Here is a 23,156-nt window from a genome sequence, read left to right as displayed (position 1 = left end):
GCAAGGGGAAAAAGTTGTGGCCTTTCAGAAGCTGCTTGATTCCACTCTCAGCAGTGTATGGGAGTTGTAGTCCAACAACATCTGAAGGGCTGAAGCAGATTTCCATCTCCCTGATTTATAGCATCCATATCAGGTTTCTGGGTTGAGGGCAAGGCACTGGCTCTACGACATTCCCCTTTTTATTGTCAGTTCCCACTGTATAGAACTGAGCCCCAGCAGAACGGAGGTTCTGATGTTAAGCCCCAAATCAAACTAAGCCCTTTCTGTGGCCTTTCAAAATGACAACATTTCTCTTTTCCCCTTGGCAATGAGAATGGCACACTGTTCCTAATAGTTTAAAATCTCAGCATCAAATAGAAAACCTTTGATGTGGCTGTTACGCTGGATTATTAAAATATAGAAGGATGTTATGCCCAAACTCTACCTTGCTCAAAGTAAAGAATGTAAAAGCTGTTCATTAACAGCACAGCAACAGATCAAAGGTTTTAGCTACAGTGGGCATTTGTGAAGCCAAGTATATCTGGGTCTGAATTAATCATCGACATCTCTGACAGACCAGGCAGCTGTTCTTCTTTAAAAAAAAAAATACCAAAAGCTGCTCAGAATTAATAGAATACAAGTAAAAGGCTCAGACCTAGGCCAAAAGTACATTCAGAACTGAATAGTATCAATGATTTAAAGCTGGAGTTATAATAAGAAATGCTCTTCCCAGTAGAAAATTCACATGCTATTAATGGCATGTCTGTTGTATGCCAGAACTGTAGGTATGTTGAGCTCAATTAAAATTTTTATCTTAATGGTGTGGGAGCCACATAGACATCGGCTCTTCAAGGCCACGTTGCTCTGGCCACATGTCTATTCCAGAACCAGTAAAGGAACAATTGTTTCCATGCTACTAAGGTAAGCATGAATTGGGCCCAACATGTCTGTAAAAATATCACGGTCCTGTGGCAACTTAAAGACTAACAAACGTATTGTTCCACCACTTCCATGTTAGAAGAGACATATCTTGTCTAAATCCTCTCTTCCTATAGACTGGTTCACCCTCACTGAATCAACTGGAGTAAACATGCAAAAAACCAGGATTAACATTTAACATGCTAAACCCTTGGAATTATTGGAACTGATGTCAATTAAAGTTTAGCTGCTCCTGCATTGACGCAGAATACAACTTTCTTCTAGGAAACTCATTATCTCTGGAGAAGGCATGAACCTAATTGTTGAGGATACTTCAAGATACCACTTTATCGATCCCTTTCTTTAATGATATTGATCTGATGCGAGTTGGCTATTCTTTTGATTAAAAACCCATAGCACACATTTAATAGGTCCTAGGCAGCTGCTTTATAAAACTTTACTACTGAGGACCAATAAAACCAACACTATTTGTTTTATTATGCAACTTGAGTAGCCCAGTAACAGCATATTGCTCAGGAGAAAGGGTGGCTAATTTTAGCTAAGAATAGGCCTGGGTTGCATGTCATGGAAAGCTAAACTATGGCTTACCAGGGACTGGAGAACAGCTTGTGGTCACTTTGCTGCTCCCTGATATTTTTAACTTCTGCACCACGCTGAGCCAAGCCAAAGCTTGTTCTTAGCTACAGCCCATGGTTAGTGGGGTGAAAACTTAACCACCAGCCCAGGTTCACTAAACAAAACCTTGGCTTAGATCAGGATGGTGCAGGAGTAAAAATGGCACGGGAGGAAGAGCAAAGCACTTGGGAGTGCCTCTAGCAGAAGCCCACACGCTCACACAGTTCCAGTAAACCATAGTTTGACTTAGCATGTCACGTGAACCTTTAAGAAAGCAATTCCAAGGGTGGGTCATAGTATTTCCACTGGAGGATGGAAGCTAGTGGGTGTTCCCAAAGACACAGCCATATATGCGTTTTGCATAATGTTAAGGCAGAAAATTTGATATTGTCTAAACAATATACTCTTAACTTGCTTACAAACATGCCCTATTGGGTTGTGCCATCACTAAAGCCTGATTGGTCTGAACTCAGAGTAAGGCTTTTTTTTGGTAGTGGGCAGCCTGGCTCTAGAACTCCTCCCTTGAGACTGGGCAGGCTCCTACTTTGAGTGGGTTCCTATGGTAGGTTAAAACATTTCTTTCGAGTAATAGTAGAGAGTCATGATTTACACTTAAACTGAGCCTTTATTTGGTTGAATTTTATAGTGTGTGTTTTGATACATTGCAACCTATACTGTGACTGTGTAATGTAGGGCAAGACAGTTGAATAGTTAAATGGCTAAGGAAAATGTAATGCCTAAATAGTTAAATAAAATGAAAATTGCTAAGGAAAAATGTGATGTAACACACAGAATCTGAACCTGGAAGATATCTGAGCTGTTTAAACTTTGAGCATAAATGTCAAAAATTCTGCATTGCATAGTCCTTCATTACAAATCCATACGTTTCACAGCATTGAACAGAAGTACTTAAGACTAGACTGCTAGCCAGCTCTATTGAGCTGAGTTATATGAGCCAGAAACACTGCCGGAAATGATCGATACAGAGATGAGAATAGTCATTTTTGGTTCAAGCAGGAACAGTAAAATTATATAGTGCAAACTATACTAAAGTTTCTACTGTCTTTCTAAAAGGGGTTAGAGAAATCTACAGATGATAAATCTATCACTGGCCATTAGCAATAGCTCAGGGATGGACTCCAAGTCTCATCACCTCCAACCAGAATAGTTCAATGGTCAAGGAGTCAAGAACAATGGTCAAGAACAACTGTGACCATTGTTCACAGTTTTTAATGCTTCAATTTGTTTTATTATAACTGATTTTAATTTTCTGCATTATTATTTTGTTGCAAGGCACTCAGAGAACATAATCATTGGACAGCTGATATGCAATAAATAAATAATTTTTTAAAAATATGAATTCTAAATGAATAATTATTATAAATAAATAATTTTAATTAACCTTCCACTATTAATTTTCAAAATACTACCAGCTGTACCTGTGAATTGTGTCATTCCAACTAAATCTTCCTTGACACAAAAGTGGTCAGACATATGGCCAAGGATGGTGCTGCACATAGCTGCATATAGGAGAAACTACCTCTATCCACCAGCCTTTTTAATGAGAACCTCCAGCATTGATGTTGCTTTCTCTTTAAGGTCATGTGGTTTATTCTGCTTATCAAAACCCAGAACAATGGGCACAGTGTTATGGACTGGTTGCACACAGAGGAACGGTAGGAGGAACTAACTGTGGAACCACCAAGGAAAGAAGGCTCAAAGCCCGGGGATTGGGGGTGACAAACTCCCCTTCCTTTGTTTCCCAGAACCAGAAGAGGGCTGAAATGGGCAGAGCATTGACAGACTGCATGCAGGCATAGTCTCTGATTGCTTGGAAAAAAGCCCTGGATACGAGGGGACTTAGATAGCTGAGGGGAAGTGGGAACTTTTAATCTTGGCAAGTGATTCATGGGGTAAGACCTACCAGGAATGAGCTGCTGTGCTCATTAGGTCTGACAGTCAAGTCTGTGAAGATCGTGTTTTGGCTAACTCCAACTTTGAACAGCATGCTTTATTGCTGGCTCGCTCTGTGACAGGTAGCTATTCTGAATGCAAGCTCACAATACATTATATTTTAATGCATGTGTCGATATACTCATTTGAACATTATTTTCTCCATGAGTGCAAGGCGACTATTTACTCTTCCCCCAGGAAATATAGAAGGAATTAAGTGCAATAAATCTAGACAAGCTCTTTCAGAGGCTCCTGGCATGTGGAAGTGTAAATTATTGAACGACATTGTGATAAGAGAATGATATGTATACAAACTGCATGGGAAGGAGCTGTAGCAGATGTAATGAGGAAAGCTCAAAACCAGAGACTCACAAAAATCTAAACTGAACTAGGGATTCCCATTTCAGCTACTGCATTGCAGGAAAAGAATTCACAATTACACTGTGACACTGGAAAGAAAGGTGTATCACTGTTGAATCTATTTGGCAATTAATTTAATGCAGCTGTCCTGTCTTTAGCTACTGAACAGAAAAAGTAATGTTTCTTGGTGAAACATCTGGATTATAGTCTGCCATAAAAACCATCTGAAGCTGCAAATGCAAATAGAACAGAATTTGCCAGGTTAGAGTTTCAATGCTCACTTGACATCTTCTCTGGAAGCTAATACATCCCCTGGTAGGATGAGCAATGTTAAAATAGGATGATTTAACTGTGCAATCTCATGCATGTCTTCTCAGAAGTAAATTGGCCCCACTGAAGTATTGAATTACTTTATTGTAAGTAGTGTCTCGGTGTGCTCCCAGAGCCTGATCTGGCAGTAAACAAAAGGGAAATGTGTGGTAGTTCCCATGTTAATGTTTCTGAACTTTTGTCAGGGTCTTTGTTCTTAGGCAAATAAAGCAGGCTTAAAATTAGAAAATATGAGTACTTTTCAAGTAGGATGGGTGGAGGAAGAAGGAGGCCTCAAACTTCTGCTAGCAAGAGGTAATTCATTTTGAAAAGATTGCCCAGTGTCTGGATGCTTATTCCAGTGCAAGTAATTTTCACTAGTGTGCAATATAAGGCAGAGTAGACCCCCTGCTCCGGAGGAACACCTTGATATAAAACATGCTGAGCAATCTTCACAAGGCAAATTGCCATTTGTTAGCACCTGTGTGTTGACTGACACTCCCTTTGCTGTTCTGTGTTACGTTTTTGGTGTCCCTCTCCCATTTCCAAACATGAAGCGTGTGTTTGGGAGGGTACAGATATACATCTGGTATGTGGGGTCTCAGTAGCTGGTTGTTTGGTACCTTCTGAAATTTGTTGCCTGGAAAGAGCAAGCAATACTTCTCCTAACCATAGGCATAATCCAGTCAAAATCAAGCACTTAGACCTTCTGGGTCGTAGCCAACATCAACTGACCTATTTAAATGAATGGACATTATTTAATTTGGTCTATTAATTTCAGTGGATTGTGGCTTTCAACTGAATATTTAAGCAAACCAAACTGAATTTGGGGGCAGCTCAAATAAACCAAGCGAACATTATCAGAATTTGAAACCTAATTTGGATTTCACACATGCGTGCAAATATGGAAAAATTGTTTCTGTTTCCTGTGGATTTTTTGTGTGTGTCTATGCCAAGAAAGGATGATCAAGCCAGTTTCCACTACAAGGCCATTTTTCACACGCACCACTGAACTAGAAAAAGGCAATATTCCATAAGAAATGTTGTGATGCTATCCAAGTAACACTTTGACTTTAATATAAAAGCTCATTCTTAATGGCTCTGGAGTAACTATCAGGCCCACAGTTTGGGGTCCAATCTTTGTAGAGAAATATGACAAAAATCCAATAGCACAAGAGTCCTGTGGTTTTCGATAGCAATTTATCCGCTAACAGCAAGTTTTATTGCCCATGCCACTGACGCAGAATTGCACAGACAATGATTCTTACCTTTATCAAAAATTTCCTTTAGCACTCCTCTCTTGATAAGCTCCTCTCTGCTTTGCCTCATTGATATCTTTCTTTCAAGTGCTACCAAAAAGAAGAAACAAAGTTATAGTTACAACCATGAAAGCATTCTAAAAAGGTCAGAAAACTTTTTTAAAAAACCCACTGGGAGGTATTGAATATTCGTAATACTGAGGGACCCTCCAGACTGGGGTTGTGTTGTGTTTTTTTTTGCAGGTGTATTCTGTGACATTTGTTTATTTTTGGTATTTATTGACAGGCCACTGATGTATTAAGAGTGCACTAGCGATGGGCTTATACTGAACTGCTCACATATCATTCCACTTTACAAGGAGCTTTGTGATGCTTCCACAACATTACGGCCCACTGGAAGGACAATCTGTCACCGCAACGCAACAAAAGAGGGATAAGAAATAAACCAGAACATTTACGGTATAAAAAGTTACAGAATTTCAGCAGGAACTTATGGAATACTTGCTGACTGGAAATGAAGCAGTGTGACCACCCCAAAACTTGTGCAGGGGCAGACGGTATTGAAAACGAGATCAAGTATAACTGCCCCAAATACCGTTGCAAGTGCAAAGAACCATGACAGCATAATAAAAAGGATGTCCAGAGTAGATTTGATGTCAGTAGGTCCAATCTGAGGATGACATAGTTGGATAAGCACTCATTTAATTCAAATCCCTGGTTTTTCCCCCCAAGCAATTTTTCATTGTAGGAATGCATGTGCATTACTCACTAGTATATATTAGCTGATGATCTCAACTACAATAATTACTGTAACACAAACATTCTTTAGTCCTGTCATTTGTTTATTTTTAAATGTAATTTTTAAAAGCTGGGGTTGTATCCAGCGTATTCTGCTAGTGGATCATCTCACACAAGAGATTCTGCTAAAAGACAGCTTGCATTAGTAAGATATTTTGCCATTTTACCTGCAGACAGGGTGCATTGCTCTTTTGTGCAACATTGAAAAATATTGCGCTAGTGGACTGACAACATTTGCTATAACCCTTAAAATGGAATCTGATCAGCTAGCAACCCACTCCTATACAGCTACCTGAGTCTAAGCCAGTGATGGCCAAACCTGGCCCTCCAGCTGTTTTGGGACTACAATTCCGATCATCCCTGACCACTGGTCCTGTTAACTAGGGATGATGGGAGCTGTAGTCCCAAAACAGCTGGAGGGCCAAGTTTGGCCATCACTGGTCTAAGCCCATTGTCCAGGCTGTAACAATCACCTGTAACAGCTTCCTTTCCTTTAGCCTAGAAAGATGCACATCAGCCTGGAATATGCAACAACCTATTTTTATTTGAAATCAAATTGACAGTACATTCAGGCCAGACCAGAGAGAGTACTTCTTTGCAGAATGCATAATTAATATAAAGAATTTGTTGCCATTAGATGTGACTATGGCCATTGACCTAGATGGCTTAAAATAGCTCCCATGGCCCCACTGCATTTGTCATTCTGTGGAATTAAAATGGCTAATCTAAAAGAGAGGAACATCAATGACAGAATGCAAATGGAGATATGAAGGAAAATCCGCTGGGGGTTTCACCTAAGCCCTGTGAATAACAAACTCCCAGGCTATTATATAATATCATCCTATTTAAACTTGTATGTTTTCCAAATACCTAGCTTTGCAAATATCACAATATGTGATACAGGTAGGTAGCCATGTTGGTCTGCCGTAGTCTAAACAAAATAAAAATTTCCTTCCAGTAGCACCCTAGAGACCAACTAACTTTGTTATTGGTATGAACTTTCGTGTGCATGCACACTTCTTCAGATACCATCAGGTTATTTTTTTTTAGTTTCTTCTGCTTTACAATGTTCTGTGACATTTGAATGAACTCAAGAAATGTCTTCTCTATAGCTGTTGATTTTATTGATTGATTGGCTTCTTCCACAATAGTATCTTAAACCTACAGTAAGGTCTGGTTCCAGTTGCCATTATAATACACAACAAAAGTGTGACTTACTTCAGTTATACCAGCTTTGAAAATCTCTTATTTCCTTCTCATTGCAAGAGATGGTTGCATGAACTGTGCTAAGCACATTTCTGAAGATGTCAGGTTTGTTGAATGTATCACCAAAATACCAGCTCCCACTGAGAGGCAGGTGCAGAGCTTCTGCTATTTTGTCAGATGTGGGCAACTATTATGCCAACCTAACTCTCTCTGTATTCAGTAATAAAGTGAAGATCTGTTCCTGGAAACCCCAAAATTATTAGCTGGGATAGCAGGCGATCTTTTTTTTAAATTTTTATAAAAGTTTTAAATTGTGTTTAGGAAGTTGTTTTAAACAACCTTTAGAAGTTTTAACTATATTTTCTTAGTAACAACTGGCTAAAGACCACCCAATGAGTTTCATCACTAAGAGGTGTTGAAGTTGAGTCTCTGCCGTCCCATTCCAGCACTCTAACCATTGCATAACTGTCCCTCATAATTGTTAAAGCTTAAACACCAATAGCCACACTGAGCACCAAAATAGTGGTTGTATGCAATACTGTAATTTCAACTAAAGCCAACAGTTGCTGAGAGCAGCATTGTCAGGCTTTGACACACTCTGTCCTAATTAGTAATACAAGATGTGTTGAAAACCCAACAACGCACAATCTACCCTAAAAATATATATAAAAAAATAGAGCAAGACAGCAATTTAAAGAATGAAATGTTTCTTGGAGTGTCATATAAAGCCTATTATTTGAGGCTAAATTGTGAACAATATAAATAGCAGGTAGGTTGGATTTAACGATCACTTGCTTGCAACAGATGTTTCTTGGGATTTCCTGCAGCACAGCTATGGTGGGGTTTTTTAAGGTGTTTTTTTTTAGTTATTACCCCAGAGAATGTCATAAATGGTTCTCTCTCACTGTTGGTCACAAACCAATACTTTGCTCTTTAAGAAGCAAATCCTTTGTGTCCACTTAAACAGAATTTGGCAGACAAGAAATCACTTCCTCTACCAAACCAGACTTTCCTTGCTAAACTTTCTTTCTCTCTCTCTCTCTCTCTCTCTCTCTCTCTCTCCATACAATAATGTGGACTGACTGACATACTTCGGTCATTCAGCAATATTCCCCAAACAAGACTTGCACATTTATGTGATCACAAGCAGAAATGTTTGGGGCAACTAAGGCTAGGTAATTTCAAGAGCATCTGTTAAAAGGCATAGTGGAAAATCAGTAACTTAGATCTTGGAACTGATTGCAGAATGCATGCCTCTGGGAAAAGGCGCCTAGAATACACTAGGCTATATGAGTAAAGTAAATGCGAATTTTAGGAACTTAAGACATAAAAATACAGTGTTAACTCGGTTTAAGAATGATTCAGTTTACAAACTCTGCAAAACCGGAAATATTGTCCTGGTTTGAGAACTTTACCTCGGTCTAAGAATGGAATCTGCATGGTGGAAGGGCACCAGCGGTGGGAGGTCTCATTAGGGAAAGCACACCTCAGTTTAAGAACGGTTTCGGTTTAAGAACGGACTTCCAGAACGGATTAAGTTTGTAAACCGAGATACCAATGTACAGTAATTTGTGCCAGTGATTTGAGTAAGATTAGAGAGGTATAGTTATACAGATTAAGTGAAGAGACTTAATGTGTTTCTACCAAATTTCAACTCAGAGGCACTCTTGGTGCAAATAAACTATTTTCTTGGCAGATTCTGAATCTCACCACTGTTGATTTACCCTTATCCTTTTAGAGAGAGAGAGAAAGAATAATAATAAAGAATCATAAAGTTGGAATGAACCCTGAGGATCCTCTAATCCGACCCTCTGCAATGCAGGAATATGCAGTTGTCCCTTATGGGGATCGCAAAGAGGGTAGGAAGAAAAAAGTGAATTTCATAAAAATGGCACCCATAAGAAATAAGCATCCTTGCTATGCTTCAGCAAGGGAAAGCGATGTTGAGAACAGCTTTCAGGGACTGCATGATGCCTGACTGAAGCTCTGCCTCCAGAAATTCTTCAGTGGTATATGTGGGGTACTGAGAGGCAAGCTCAGAGCACCATGGGTTATGCACTATCCCAATACTCAAATCCAGTGGTAGTGAACCTGTGACCTTTCAGATGCTGTTGGACTCCAACACCCATCAGCCCCAGTCAGCATAACAAATGGTCAGGGTCAGGGATTGTCAGGGAACTGACATCGGAGGGAGAGGCGAAGGGGAGGCTCCCAGATGATGCTGGCGAAGGACCCAGCAGCAGGGGGAGAAACAGCTCAGTAGAGGGGGAAGCCAATCAGCGCAACACCAGGGATAAAGGGGGGCAGACGGGGGAATTGGAGAGAGGGCTCCAGGACTCTTCACTGGACATCAGTGAGGAGAGCCTAGGTCCTCCGCTACCCACGCCTTCCCTGCGCAGAAGACTCCCGTGCTGTGAGAGGAGGAGGAGACTGGGTGTCAAACAACTTTTATGTTGGAAGAGGTTCAAGAAACGCCCACTGACGGATTCTGCCAGTGACTGAGGCAGCCACGATGAGAAGGGGCTGTGCAGTCAGAAAGGTTTAACAAGGCAAATTAACCGAGAAAGGCACCAGCTTACGCATGAGTAACTCATACCTATTACAGGGATGATGGCAGTTGTAGTCCAGCAACATCTGGAGGACCATAGGTTCCCCCGTGCTATTTTTCTAGAAAAAGAGGTGCCAGAGCTCATCACAAACACCTCCCTCGTTCTCTTAGTATGGCAATGACGCCCACCTGAGAGGTGCCAAAACTGACTTCCTCTGAGTTCACCCTGGGTTCTCCACCCTTTCTCTAATCTAGGTGCCATGTCCATCTTCAACTCCTTTTTTCTCTTCATCCTGATCTAGGGTCTAGGGACAAAAAGCAAAAAGCAGAGACATCACCTTGCCAACAAAGGTCGGTACAGTTAAAGCTATGGTTTTCCCAGTAGTGATGTATGGGAGTGAGAGCTGGACCATAAAGAAGGCTGATCGTCGAAGAATTGATGCTTTTGAATTATGGTGCTGGAGGAGACTCTTGAGAGTCCTATGGACTGCAAGAAGATCAAACTTCTCCATTCTTAAGGAAATCAGCCCTGAGTGCTCACTGGAAGGACAGATCCTGAAGCTGAGGCTCCAAGACTTTGGCCACCTCGTGGGAAGAGAAGACTCCCTGGAAAAGACCCTGATGTTGGGGAAGATGGAGGGCACAAGGAGAAGGGGACGACAGAGGACGAGATGGTTGGACAGTGTTCTTGAAGCTACCAGCATGAGTTTGACCAATCTGTGGGAAGCAGTGGAAGACAGGAGTGCCTGGCGTGCTCTGGTCCATGGGGTCACGAAGAGCCAGACACGACTAAACGACTAAACAACAACAACAACAATGTGTGTGTGTGTTTCAAATACATATATATGCAGCAGGAAGCATGGTCAGTTGTAGATTAACTAAATTACATGCATACCTTTTTAATCAATGTAAACATCTTTCAAAACAAATACAGAATGCCCAAGTTGTAAGGCTTTCTACCACAGTTTTGTTTGGTTGTCTACATGTTAACAAAAATATGGCATGGTTTCCTTCTTCCTTGCATTCTACTGTGTAGTACAGGTTGATAACCTTACTGAGTAGTAAATCTTCTACAAATTTAGAGAGTGGTGACAGTATCAGTAATTTGTAGTAGGCAACATTTAGTGGGGAAAATATTATTCTGAGCTACGCAGACTCCCAAAGCTATATTTTAAAGGAATAGCTTGCCTTCCCTGCTTCCGCCCGCCCCCAGTTTTAAAATGACTTGTTTCAATGCTGACATAGAATTACTGACAATCTAAAGTCACATATCTGTGCATTAAAAAACCCAAACAACCTCCCCCATCCCAGTATTAGTCCTGCACCAGACTCTGTTTTCCCCCTGCTCAAGTCTGTCCTTATGATGAGTCTCTGCCAGTTTATCTCATTATGGAACATTATGCTATGCTCTAAGAAGCACAGCTACAGAATAAATGCAAACCTCTAAGCTGACAATTGACAAAGCAGCACACACACAAAAAGAAATTACAATTGTAGGTTAATAGAGATCCAAAAGGAAACAATCAAATAAAAGGATGAGCAACAAAACAAAATTTTCATTGTAGCATAAGCTAGAACAGTGCTCTTGAACTGGGTCCCCAGCTGGATCACAATTCCCATTATCCCTGACCACTGGACTAAGCTGGCAGGAGATGATGGGAGTTGTAGTCTCACAACATCTAGGGACCCAAGGTTGAAAACACTGAGAAGAATGACTTAGATCCCAAAGTCCAGGAAACACAAGAAAATTCAGACAGATGAAAACTGAGCATTGTTATAAGATAAACTAGGGGGGAAGAAGAAGTGATCCTCTGGAAAAGACAAGTTTCCAGCCAGCTTGAAAGGTGCACATCATGATGGACTTCATGTACCAATTAGAAGGAGAATGACAAAGAACAGCCAAAACAGGCAAGAGAGGAGATCTTGAAGTAAAAAATGGAAGTAAAAAATAAAGTAAAAATAATGTGACACTAGTGAATGCAGTGCAATACATTTTATCAAATAACGCGCCACTCAGTCTAATAGTATCTTCCATTGATAAATGGAGACAGAGTTAACCGTGAGAAGATAAAATAAAGGCACTTCTGAAAAAAAACCCTTCTAGGGTTAAATGTGAGCCTATATAACAGAGCAGCCACACTGAACACAATCAATCATATTTCTCAGTGAGAAACACCAAATGAGTTTTCAGTCTCTATACAGACTTCCACAAAAGTCCCTTATTGCAGTGCAACATTCACAGAAAGTGAGGTTTATTACATTTTCTGCTGAAGACCTGGGACTATCTATTAAAGTCTCAGGAGGAGCCCCCGGGACTTCCATGCTTCCATGAGTGGAAACAGGCATGCAGTCTTGAAGGAAGCAGATTTGGGATTGTAGCTGGAACTCGCAGTCATAATCCCTCTGGCTATAACATGTAGTTATGGAAACGTGATATGATCCTACCATGTCATGCATTTTTGCTCCATGCCTCCATACTATTTAGACTTGGGTGGTGGGAAACATATAAGATCCGGTGATAGGCTATCATGTTTCCATACTTATATGTAGCAGGCAGATGAGCAGGGAAATCATTACAAGGATATAATGGCAAACCTGCCTAGCTCTGCCTCTGTTGAGCCCAAGACGGCTATAGGATGTTGTGACTCAGCTCACCCTCATAAGAGACCTGACAGCAGATCACTTTTTTGTGCTAATCCAGCTAGAATGAGCATCAACCCACAACTTCCACCGTATCGATCAATATCTGTGCAGGTCTTTGCACACAACTGCTGGCAGGCAGGGTAGCAATCCGGATGCCTGGCAAGCCAGTTCTCCCAGCTGTCCAAATGGCTTGGACTGTGAGCAGATGAGAGAAGCCTAACATGGATATCATAATTTCAAAACAACCAGTCTTTTCAAAGCCATGCTTTCCTGCATTAAACTGCAGGTGCAGGAACCAAACCAGTTTTTGGAAAGGGAAGCAACAAAAAAGCTAGAGCTGTGCATTAAAAAAAATGCACAGCAGAAGAGGCATTTAATGCTTCTCCTTCTGCGGCAGGCACCATGTTGGTTTCATTCTACCCAGGTCCTCTAGGTAGCTGTGCCCAGGGCAAAGTGTTCATGCTATCCAGCCCTATTTGTGGTACTGCCTTTAATTTTCCCTCTTCCTAGGATACAGTTGTCCAGTTCTTTCCCCCTTCCCTCATTTGACTTTCTGGTATCCTTCCCATCTCTGGCAGTAGACGTACGCATATAATTACTTTAGAATGATGATAATGATGATGATATTTAACTTTTGCATAGCGCTTTCAAGTGTTCTAAGTGTTTCAGTTGATGCTTCTGTGTCCTGGAGAGGCAGGGATGCTCTTTCAGCCTGAGAGCTGCATTCTCTCATGAATAACCTTGGGGCAGGGGAAGACGCATGCCACTGATGGCTCAGGTAAGAGGCAAAAGCACATGAAGCAATGTGTGAGATGCTTACTTGTGTACTGCAGGCTCAAGGTGGGCAAAGAGTAACTCCTGGGACCAAGGTTACTCATCCCTCTTGGGGAAGCTCTGGGCCTCCCAATGTTGCTAGTATAGCTAGCATCACCCCTGACCATTGGCCATGTGTGCTGGGGCCGGGGGGGGGGTCCATCAACACCTAGAGAGTCACAGGCTTCCCTGCCTGGCAAGAGAGCTTCCAATGCTGAATGGAACGAAAACCAAAGTGAACGTTTTGGCAAGACATGTATTCCTGTATACCTCTATGTAAACCATAAGAGATTATCTAGCATAAATGTAAAAGACGCAAGCAGATGGCTCCACAGTGAGAATCAACATTGTCATCTGTACTAGTGAAATATATAGGCAACATTTTGATACAAATCATTGCTTTTAAAAAACCCCCACCACATTTCAGCATCAGTTTGCATTTTTTTTAACCCTTGTGAAAATTCATCAGCATTTTTGCGCACAATTCTCCTAATAGACACATTTCATGTGCAATTTCATACACATTTTGCAAGCAATCTTCCCTAACAGAATTCATTTTGTTATTTCCACTGATAAGTGCATTCTTATGCATAATTTCCCTAGCATACACATTTTTATATGTATTTATCGAGATGGAGAAGTGCAGCACAATATTCAGAGAAGTACAAATTTCAAAGGACAGCTCTGTTTCAGTTTGTATATTGTTTTAGAAAGTGCAAGTTGGGTAGGTTTGCATTGCAATCTGAACCAAAGTGAATGTCTCCCCCAACACTGAGAACAGCAAAGAGTAAAAGGTGAAAAGAATATTAAACCAGCTTCCTGGTATGTTTGCAAAGCTAAGCAGGGCATGATATGGTTTAAAATTGAATGGGGGTCCATGTGTTGAGATCCCTGCATTGCAGGCATTGGACTAGATGACCCTTGGGTTCCCTTCCAACTCTACAATTCTATGGTTCTATGTCAAAGCAGTGAGTGGTATGTTAAATCAGCAGTTCTATCTAAGCTGAGAACCAGTTGCATCAGGACATCTCTGTGTAATCACTTTTAAAATGGCAGCTACTATCATACCCCAATCGTTCAGCCTGGACACTGAGATCCAGCACCGAGGGCCTTCTGGTGGTTCCCTCACTGTGAGAAGTGAGGTTACACGGAACCAGGCAGAGGGCCTTCTCGGTAGTGGCACCTGCCCCATGGAACGTCCTCCCATCAGATGTCAAGGAAATAAACAACTATCCTACTTTTAAAAGACATCTGAAGCCAGCCCAGTTTAGGGAAGTTTTTAATGTTTAATGCTGTATTATGTTTTTAATATTTGATTGGGAGCCGCTCAGAGGGGCTGGGGAAACCCAGCAAGATGGGCGGGGTATAAATAATAAATTCTTATTCTTATATATGTGATTTGGACTGATTAACTGCAGTTCAGAAAGGGAAGAGACTACGGGAGTTCATGCATGCACCATCCTCAGACACTTTCAACCACTAGCAATGATCATTATTATCATCATCACTGAATAAGTGATGCAAAACAAAATATAAGCGTGCCGGTCCTATTCAACCACTCATGTAAAGCACCAGCTATTTGAGTCCTTCCTACAAACTGGGATAAAACAGTAAAACAGTTGACTTACTGAAAGTAGGACTACTTGGATATATAAAACCAGGGAACAACAGACAACCAACGTGCTTAGCAAGTCAGCCTGACACTTTGTCAAAAAAGAAATAATTCACAGAAACGCTGCATATGAAGTAGTCTGTGTTCAATAAATTCTAGAAACGAGTAAGATGTCTTGACAATAACTTCAAAGCGCCTCTAAAATCTTATAGGTTTCCCAATGTATTATTGCTTCAAAGAGATGAGTCTAAAAAAAGGCTTAGCACACAATTTTTTAAAAACCCTCTTTTCAAAAGTAGTATGAAACATACACACTGTACAATCTGGCCTTCAACAATTCCTAGCAGACTGACCTTGTGCAATTGTTGTCACATTTTTCAGGAGATGGTGTATTGGGAAGCCTTTTGAGGTATAGTGTTTTATTGTGTTGTTATATATGTTGGAAGCCACCCAGAGTGACTGGGGCAACCCAGTCAGATGGGTAGGGTACAAATAATAAAATTGTTGTTGTTTATTTAGATAACACGATCAGGGGGCATGGCACTTTAGAGTCCAAGAGGATTGCTCCCTGCCCCAAGGGGCTAACAAACTAAAATTCAACACAGGGAAACAACAGAAGCGGGGCAGGAGTAGAGGTAGTGGTAAATGGAGGTAAACCTTGCTTGTATCAGTTAAACATACTTAGCTTTAGTTACAGGTTTGGCTGCAGTACCACCTGGTTTTAATTTAGAAAGGGATTCTTATTTGGTTAGAATGGCTACCTATGTTGCAAGTCAGAATTCTTCCACATTTGGCAGGTTGGTGTTCATGCAGGCTTCCTAACTGTGCCATTCATTCATTTGAAGGCAAGTTAGAACTACCTTCTTATGACTCAAAATGAAAGAAACCATAAAGGTCTACAGTATTTCGTTTTTGGCGGTTCCTAACCATTATTGATTGATTTATGATGGAAGTGCAGGACCTGAAGTGCCAAAGGAGTAAGACATTAGGAGATGAAATCTTGCCCAGTTTTCCAAGCAGGCAGAAAAGAAGAACAGCTGCTGAGTAGACTTTGACTAATGTGCCACAGCACAGCTGCACAGATGTTCAAACCTTTCACTAACATCATACTTCTGTTACAAGTAAAGTCTCTTTCATTAAAATCACCAATACATTAAATCAGTTCTCAAATATGTGACATGATCACCAGCAATTATATATTTATATGCAAGGGCACTTTCAAATAAAAGACTGCCCTCTGTAAAGTATGACAACACATGGTCTACTTGCAGCTGTGCAAATGCAAATACCTCATTTCTACCACCAATCCTTTTTGTAGCTACTTACATTACAAATATTTGTTTTCAATCTATGGCTTAACTGAGACACTCTTTCGTTTGTTGAGAAGGCTTTTTACGGAACTATTTGATCAACTGATTCTTGGAGCCCTAATTTCAGTGTTAATCATTATTTAATCAAACGTGTTGTGCTTGCTATTTCACTCATACAGCTCTTATTTAAAAGCACTACAAGATTTAATGTGCTTCAAAATACATAAAGAATTGATGCCATAAACTTACAGTTTGCAGTAAAAGTAGATAGTCAACATAACCCTCATAGAAACCTTTAAAAATCTATGGATATATATTTTTTATCAGTTGTTGCTATGGCAGTTGAGAAGTTAAATTTCCATCCTTTAGTTCTGCTATAAAATGCAATTCAAGACTGCTAACAGATCACTAATTCTGAGCATGTCAGAGTTTCAGACAATTTTCTTTTAAGTTTTGAATATGAATTTTGATGGAACAGTGGTGCCATTGCCAGTAACCTGGATAGATTTTGGCAGTATTTTGTGGCATCTACCATAATAAAGTATCTATGAAATTATGTGAACTGATGTGAACCAAGGATATGCATGCCGCCCCACAAAACTATGAGATAATGTGAATTTCAATATAAGCCCATGAAGAATAAAGAACAACAACCCGAAGCATGAACAAATAGTAAATTGAAATATATTGTTTTGAATTAAGATCAACACAGGCAAAACTACATTCAGAGATCCGAAGGCAGAAAGATTAATTTACAGCATCAGATACTTAAGGCATGTGCATGACATCCTACTGAACAGCATCAACTACAGTGGTACCTCAGGTTAAGAACTTAATTTGTTCTGGAGGTTCCTTCTTAGCCTGAAACTGTTCGTAACCTGAGGTACCACTTTAGCTAATGGGGCCTCCCTCTGCCACCGCACTATTTCTGTTCTCATCCTGAAGCAAAGTTCTTAACCCGAAATACTATTTCTGGGTTAGCGGAGTCTGTAACCTGAAGTGTCTGTAACCCGAGGTACCACCGTACGTGAAAAGCCTTCCTCCACTTAGTTGTTTTGTTGTTTTTTGTTTTCAAATGTAAATAGTTGCATGACATGATTTCTCTGCCCTTTCCACCTCTCTCCTCCTTCTCTCCAATACCTTTATTGCTCATGTCGTCCCCGCCACCTCGCAAATTCAAATCACCTGAGACCTACAGAAAGAAATCCTGATGTCACAATGGGTCTTTTTTTTTGGGGGGGGGTATTTTTGCAAGTGTCACTCCCAAAATGTCACACTCTCTACTGCCATTGGCTCAGGTACTCTTAAGGTCATAGGGAGCCTTGGGTCACACAAGGGGCTGCTATGGGAAAACTATAAAACCTTTTCTTCTATATTCTGAGGTATCTGGGCAACATATGGCTAAACTAAAAGGGCAGTGAAGTGTATTAATGCCAATGACTTTCAGACCACAACTGTCTTGACAGTTGCACCAGTGCTGGGCATTACAGTATTTCTTCATCACCACTAAAGTGAAATGAGGCAACCACAAAAGAGAACCCAAGATCTTGGCAAAATGCATTACCTCAACTTCCTTAAAGTGCCACACAATGAAATTATAACTTTTATTATGCATTTATTTATCCAGTGACAATGAAGGCAGCAGATGGCGTTTTCGTCAGTATGTAATGCAGAATTCTAGCATTTCAACTAACCCTCCCTTGATAAAAGCAACGTGTTATTTTTAGATAGCTAATTTGTACAATCTCAGAGCCATCTGCTATTCTGAGATATACAGTACATTAAATGCACAGAAATTGATAGATTCAGAGAGTTGTCTTAACTCCCAGGTACATTTGCTGACTTAAGGGTGTTAGGATGGAACAGAGGAGCCTCTCTACTGCTGCTGGTGAGTGGGTGGAGTCTGTTCCAAGGTCAACATTATATCTGCAAAAGCTCTGTTGGACACAGATTCTGAAATGTAGACCCTGAATTGGTAGGCCTTAAAATGAGGGGTTAAAGGTGGTCTTGGATCTGCTGGATCCAAAGTCCATTTCTCTGAGAGACCCCAGGAATAAGCCTTCCCCAGCTACAGCAGCCAAAAGAGGCCATTGTTTATTCCCAACTATAGGAAACAATGGTGGCAGGTTGATGTTAAAAAGAATGAACCACTAGTCCATAAACTATCAGGGTTTGGAAGTAGCAGATTTTACACCTCTTTAGACTCCTCCCAGTTAGGATTGCTCTGCACACACAAACCCATAAATATTTTTTCAAACTACTCTTAAAACTTTAGTTATTGCTAGAAACTTTTGAAGATTGCTGATTAAATATGATTTAAAAATGCTTCTAAAGAAATTAGGACTAGTTGGTCTTCCTTTGGTTTTATGAAGTGAACAATATGGCTGCTCCGGGTCCTGTCCCCCCCCCCAAAAGTGGAATTTAGTTGAAAATAAGCAATTTTGGAAAGTCATTCTGAAATTGTAGGCAGCAATACAGACAGCCATCATGCCTACATCAAATCTCCTGCAAATTTAATGATGTATTTTAATGTTTTCCAGAGCACAGCAATTGTATTGTCATATTATAATCCCCTTTTGCCAAACCAAATTTGTCCCCAAACACTTGAAGATGACCCACTTTAAACTGCAAAGTCATTATTTAAATCACTTCTGTTCCATTTGCTCACTATCAGCAGTGTGAAGGCAACAGATAGAGAAATGAGAAATAGATTGATTCCGAACACCGTGATGCAATGCATCAACAATCTCACAATGATGCGTGGCACTAGGTAAAATGCACATGCAGAAAATTCACTGATCAAAAGCTAATCAGAGACCGAGCCAAACAGAATTAACAACACTTTGAACAGTGAACTGCTAACCCAGAGCCTCTCCTAAAACAGTGTGATTGTACAGAAAACCCTGGGTCATTGGTTGCCAATGTGGGGTCCACAAATACAACGGCACCTTTAAGTTCATCCTCTGATGCCCACAGAGCCCATGAGTCCCCTTTCATGGCACTCTTGGTCATGAAGTGATGAGGCTGATTACCCTTTTCTCCCTTGAAAAGCACATAGAGCGGAAGAGGGAAGTTGGAAAAGTGACATTCATTCCCACTTCTTCTTCCAGCTCTATGTGCTTGTAAGGCTCAGATTAATTATACTGGATGTGATTTACCTAGATCCCTTGGAACAGTGAAGCCATGACAAGTACGATGAATGACCTGCCCATGCTGAAGCTGCAAAGGTGGATGGGATAATTGTGGCAACCTTGTGGCAATTCCACCCCTCCTTTCTCCATGTTTATCAGGAAGACTGGAGGCTATTTTGCAAGTGTATGGCCAAGGGGCCTGGAATATCTCCTCCACACACCACCCTTTCCTGCTCCCCAGATTAAAAAGTTGAGGCAAGGGGTTTTTGCAAAGGGACTCTGAGTTCCTTACCTCAGCACTGGTTAGCCCAGCATGCTTCCTATTTCCCTTTCCTACACAAAAGGGAAATGGATGCTTCCTTGGCTGCATAGTGGGAGAGGCAGAGGTAGGAAGAGTCTTTGGCTGGGTTACCAAAGCCATTCTGACCCTGAAACTGTATAAAATGCTGTTTTCCGCCTATCGTGTTGGCCAGGATTTCCTATCTCAACATTCCATCTAGGTCTTGGACCACGACTTCTGCTTCCCCGTTTCATACTAAAGGAAGAGGAGCCACAGGTAGTCCTTATCTGCTGGTGACAGGCTGGCAGGACGAAGACTGACACATTTTACTTTCTGGGAAAGCCATGGTGCAATGGGGACCTGCAGGGCTAGGCTGTATAATAACAGTTAATGTAGCTCTGGTGAAATGGGTCAGGACTGCCACACGGGCAGAGAGAACAGGACATTGTCTTGCTTGAAGGAGAATTTCCATTACTGAACTTGTCAACTGCTTCATACTGCAGGCTATGGAGGAGGAAGAATGTAATTTTTTGCTGAGCTTTACAATTATGGGGGACGTGGGTGGCGCTGTGGGTAAAACCTCAGCGCCTAGGGCTTGCTGATCGAAAGGTCGGCGGTTCGAATCCCAGCGGCGGGGTGCGCTCCCACTGCTCGGTCCCAGCACCTGCCAACCTAGCAGTTCGAAAGCACCCCCGGGTGCAAGTAGATAAATAGGGACCGCTTTATAGCGGGAAGGTAAACGGCGTTTCCGTGTGCTGCGCTGGCTCGCCAGATGCAGCTTTGTCATGCTGGCCACGTGACCTGGAAGTGTCTCCGGACAGCGCTGCCCCCCGGCCTCTTAAGTGAGATGGGCGCACAACCCTAGAGTCTGTCAAGACTGGCCCATACGGTCAGGGGCACCTTTACCTTTACACTGTACAATTTACCATGGGGCGGGGGCGGGATCCTTCACAATCCTTTTGCGGGGGGGGGGGGGAGACTGGTATTGCTATCAATTCAAAATCCGCCTTGCTGTACACTGTTTTTAAACATTTGCTGTAAGATATGTGTTTTCAATAACAGATTGAGCACCACATATTACCCTTCCACTTAAACTTGACATATTTATTTCAACAAAGAAGAAACAATAGGTGAAGGCTTTGATAAGCAAGTAAACATCCTGCTTCCCCACTCCGCAACCCCCCCCATTAAACCCTCAAACCTCCAGTCAGTTGTCATCCTAAAAAATTGCTTTTGGTATTTCTCAGCACAAACGGACGGGGTTTGAAAGGGAAACAATAATGATATTCATTCTTTTAGCATGTTTCTTCCCGAAGAATAACAAAACATGTTGCAAGATCTCTAAACAAATTAATCACCCAGCGGTGAGATGGAGTCATGACTCTGCTGGAGAACAGCGATCATGCTGGGTTAGGAAGAGGAGCCAACTGCTCTTGAGAAGGGATGCCAAGAATAACGTATCCTCTGGTGATGGGATATAATTACACGGGCTGAAAATCTGACCAGGCACCTGTGTTATCAGCACCTTGGCCTTTGGAAATTGCAGTGGGGATGTCAACGATTTCACAAATCACAGCTTTTCCTCACCTCTTTTGGCATCCTCTGAAACGTACAATTTATTAGGAACATCCCCCACCCTTGGTGTGACACTATTTCTCACAGTATTCAAAACACACATAACAAAAAACACATGTATAATCCACAGCCTAAAATAAAATACAAAGACTGACCATTCTTCCATTTTAATGGAGGAATCAGGGCAAGGAATGCACGGTACCCCACCCTAGGAAGGTCCAGTGCATTATTTATATATCCTGTTTGTCTCTCTCTCTCTCTCTCTCTCTCTCTCTCTCTCTCTCTCTCTCTCTCTGTGTGTGTGTGTATCCTTCTGGTCATAAAAACATAAAAGTGGGCAATTTATGTACAGTGTCTAGCTCCAGATTTTGGGGGGCCCCTGGGCAATAGGGCAGATACCTTCCCACTCATTCTGCCCCTGCAGGAGCTTCAGTTGCCATCTCCTTTCTGCAAATACAGGTACAGAAGCCAGGTGGAATGAGAAATGAGGTATTTTCTCAGCAGCCCATTTCCCAACAGGCGGGACCCCTGGCAGAAGTGGAGGAAGCAAAGTGTGACCCTTCACATGCCTCCTCGTCTCCAACCTTAACCTCATTTTCCGATGAATGCAGCGCTCAGAGGGTGCAAGCTGCACCCTACTCTCTAGGCTGATAGGTGTCCCATTCCATGGGAAACTCGCTTAGCCATTTTGTCTTCGCAGGGGCCTTTGGGGACATTTCCCATTTCCCAATGAGGGAAGCGCTCCAAGGCTTCACATTTACCTAGATCCCTTGGAACAGTGAAGCCATGACAAGTACGATGAATGACCTGCCCATACTGAAGCTGCAAAGGTGGATGGGATAATTGTGGCAACCTTGTGGCAATTCCACCCCTCCTTTCTCCATGTTTATGCACCAGCAAGCTTCGACTCATAGAAATGCAGGGAACTGAGGCCATTGGCCCATCCAGCTCAGTATTGTTCATGCTGACTAGCCATGGCTAGCCAGGATTTCAGGCAGGAGTCCTTGCCAGCCTTGCTTGGAGACACCAAAGACTGAACCTGCTTTGGACTTTATTACCTGGGATTCAGAAGTGTGACTGATTCCTGTGTCCTTAAGCCTTTCTGGCAGCATCCTAGTTGGTCCTTGCACACTCGAGAAATGCACTGGAGCCTGAAGGTCACAATGCAATGCTCACTTTGTTTTTGAAGGCCATATTGTTATTTTTTTAAAAAGGGAAATTGGGTTGGGAAGACTTGGAAGGCAAGGAGAGGCAGAGGAACAGCTTGGGAGGGCATCTGTCTGTGGTTGTTCCTGGTGTTAAAGAGACGCCTGATAACCATGTGCAAGAAATTCAGGAGAATGATTGTGTGGTCTTCCTTTTCTAACCAGGCTTTTGAAAGTCTTTAAAATGGACGTAGAAGAAGAATTGCTTCTTCCCCCTCTTCCTCAATTTCTTTTCCTGCCAATATCAAGACAATTACATAACATCCTTCTGATTAAATGTTTAAAAGCCTTAATGCACCATCTCTTACTTCTGGCAACGAAAGGCTCACTCTAATTAAAACCAGGAGCTGAATGTGTCTGCCAATTCTAATTGTCAGCAGTTTTCTTGCAAGATTATACAATCCTAATTAAAGATAATTTTAGACAACAAGGGTGGGGGGGGGGAATCTCAGTTTTTTTGGGAAAACATATATACAAAGTTTCTCTCCTATATATCTTTAGACAGACAGACAGACAGGGTTTGTTTTTGTTTCATAGTAATGGGTTTGGGTTTAGAATCTGCACTACATATAAATTCCTCTGGCACAAATCTCTCATTTAAATGCATGCTGTTGCAGCAAA

The 23,156-nt window shown here is 41.6% G+C and overlaps 1 protein-coding gene across 10 annotated transcripts in view; it reads right to left on the bottom strand.

Annotated features, from left to right (window-relative positions):
* PHACTR1 (phosphatase and actin regulator 1) overlaps positions 1-23,156 on the bottom strand; it is a 242,291-nt gene that overhangs the window by 44,823 nt on the left and 174,312 nt on the right. For all 10 annotated transcript variants that reach the window (XM_082234416.1, XM_082234421.1, XM_082234417.1 and 7 more), the window contains one exon: positions 5,424-5,504. In XM_082234416.1, the coding sequence (XP_082090542.1) occupies positions 5,424-5,504 (81 nt within the window). The remainder of the gene's footprint in view (positions 1-5,423; positions 5,505-23,156) is intronic.

The sequence above is a fragment of the Podarcis vaucheri genome (assembly GCF_965113315.1).
Source record: "Podarcis vaucheri genome assembly, chromosome: 8".
Taxonomy (NCBI): Eukaryota; Metazoa; Chordata; class Lepidosauria; order Squamata; family Lacertidae; genus Podarcis; species Podarcis vaucheri.
This window is presented reverse-complemented; position numbering and strand designations above follow the sequence as displayed.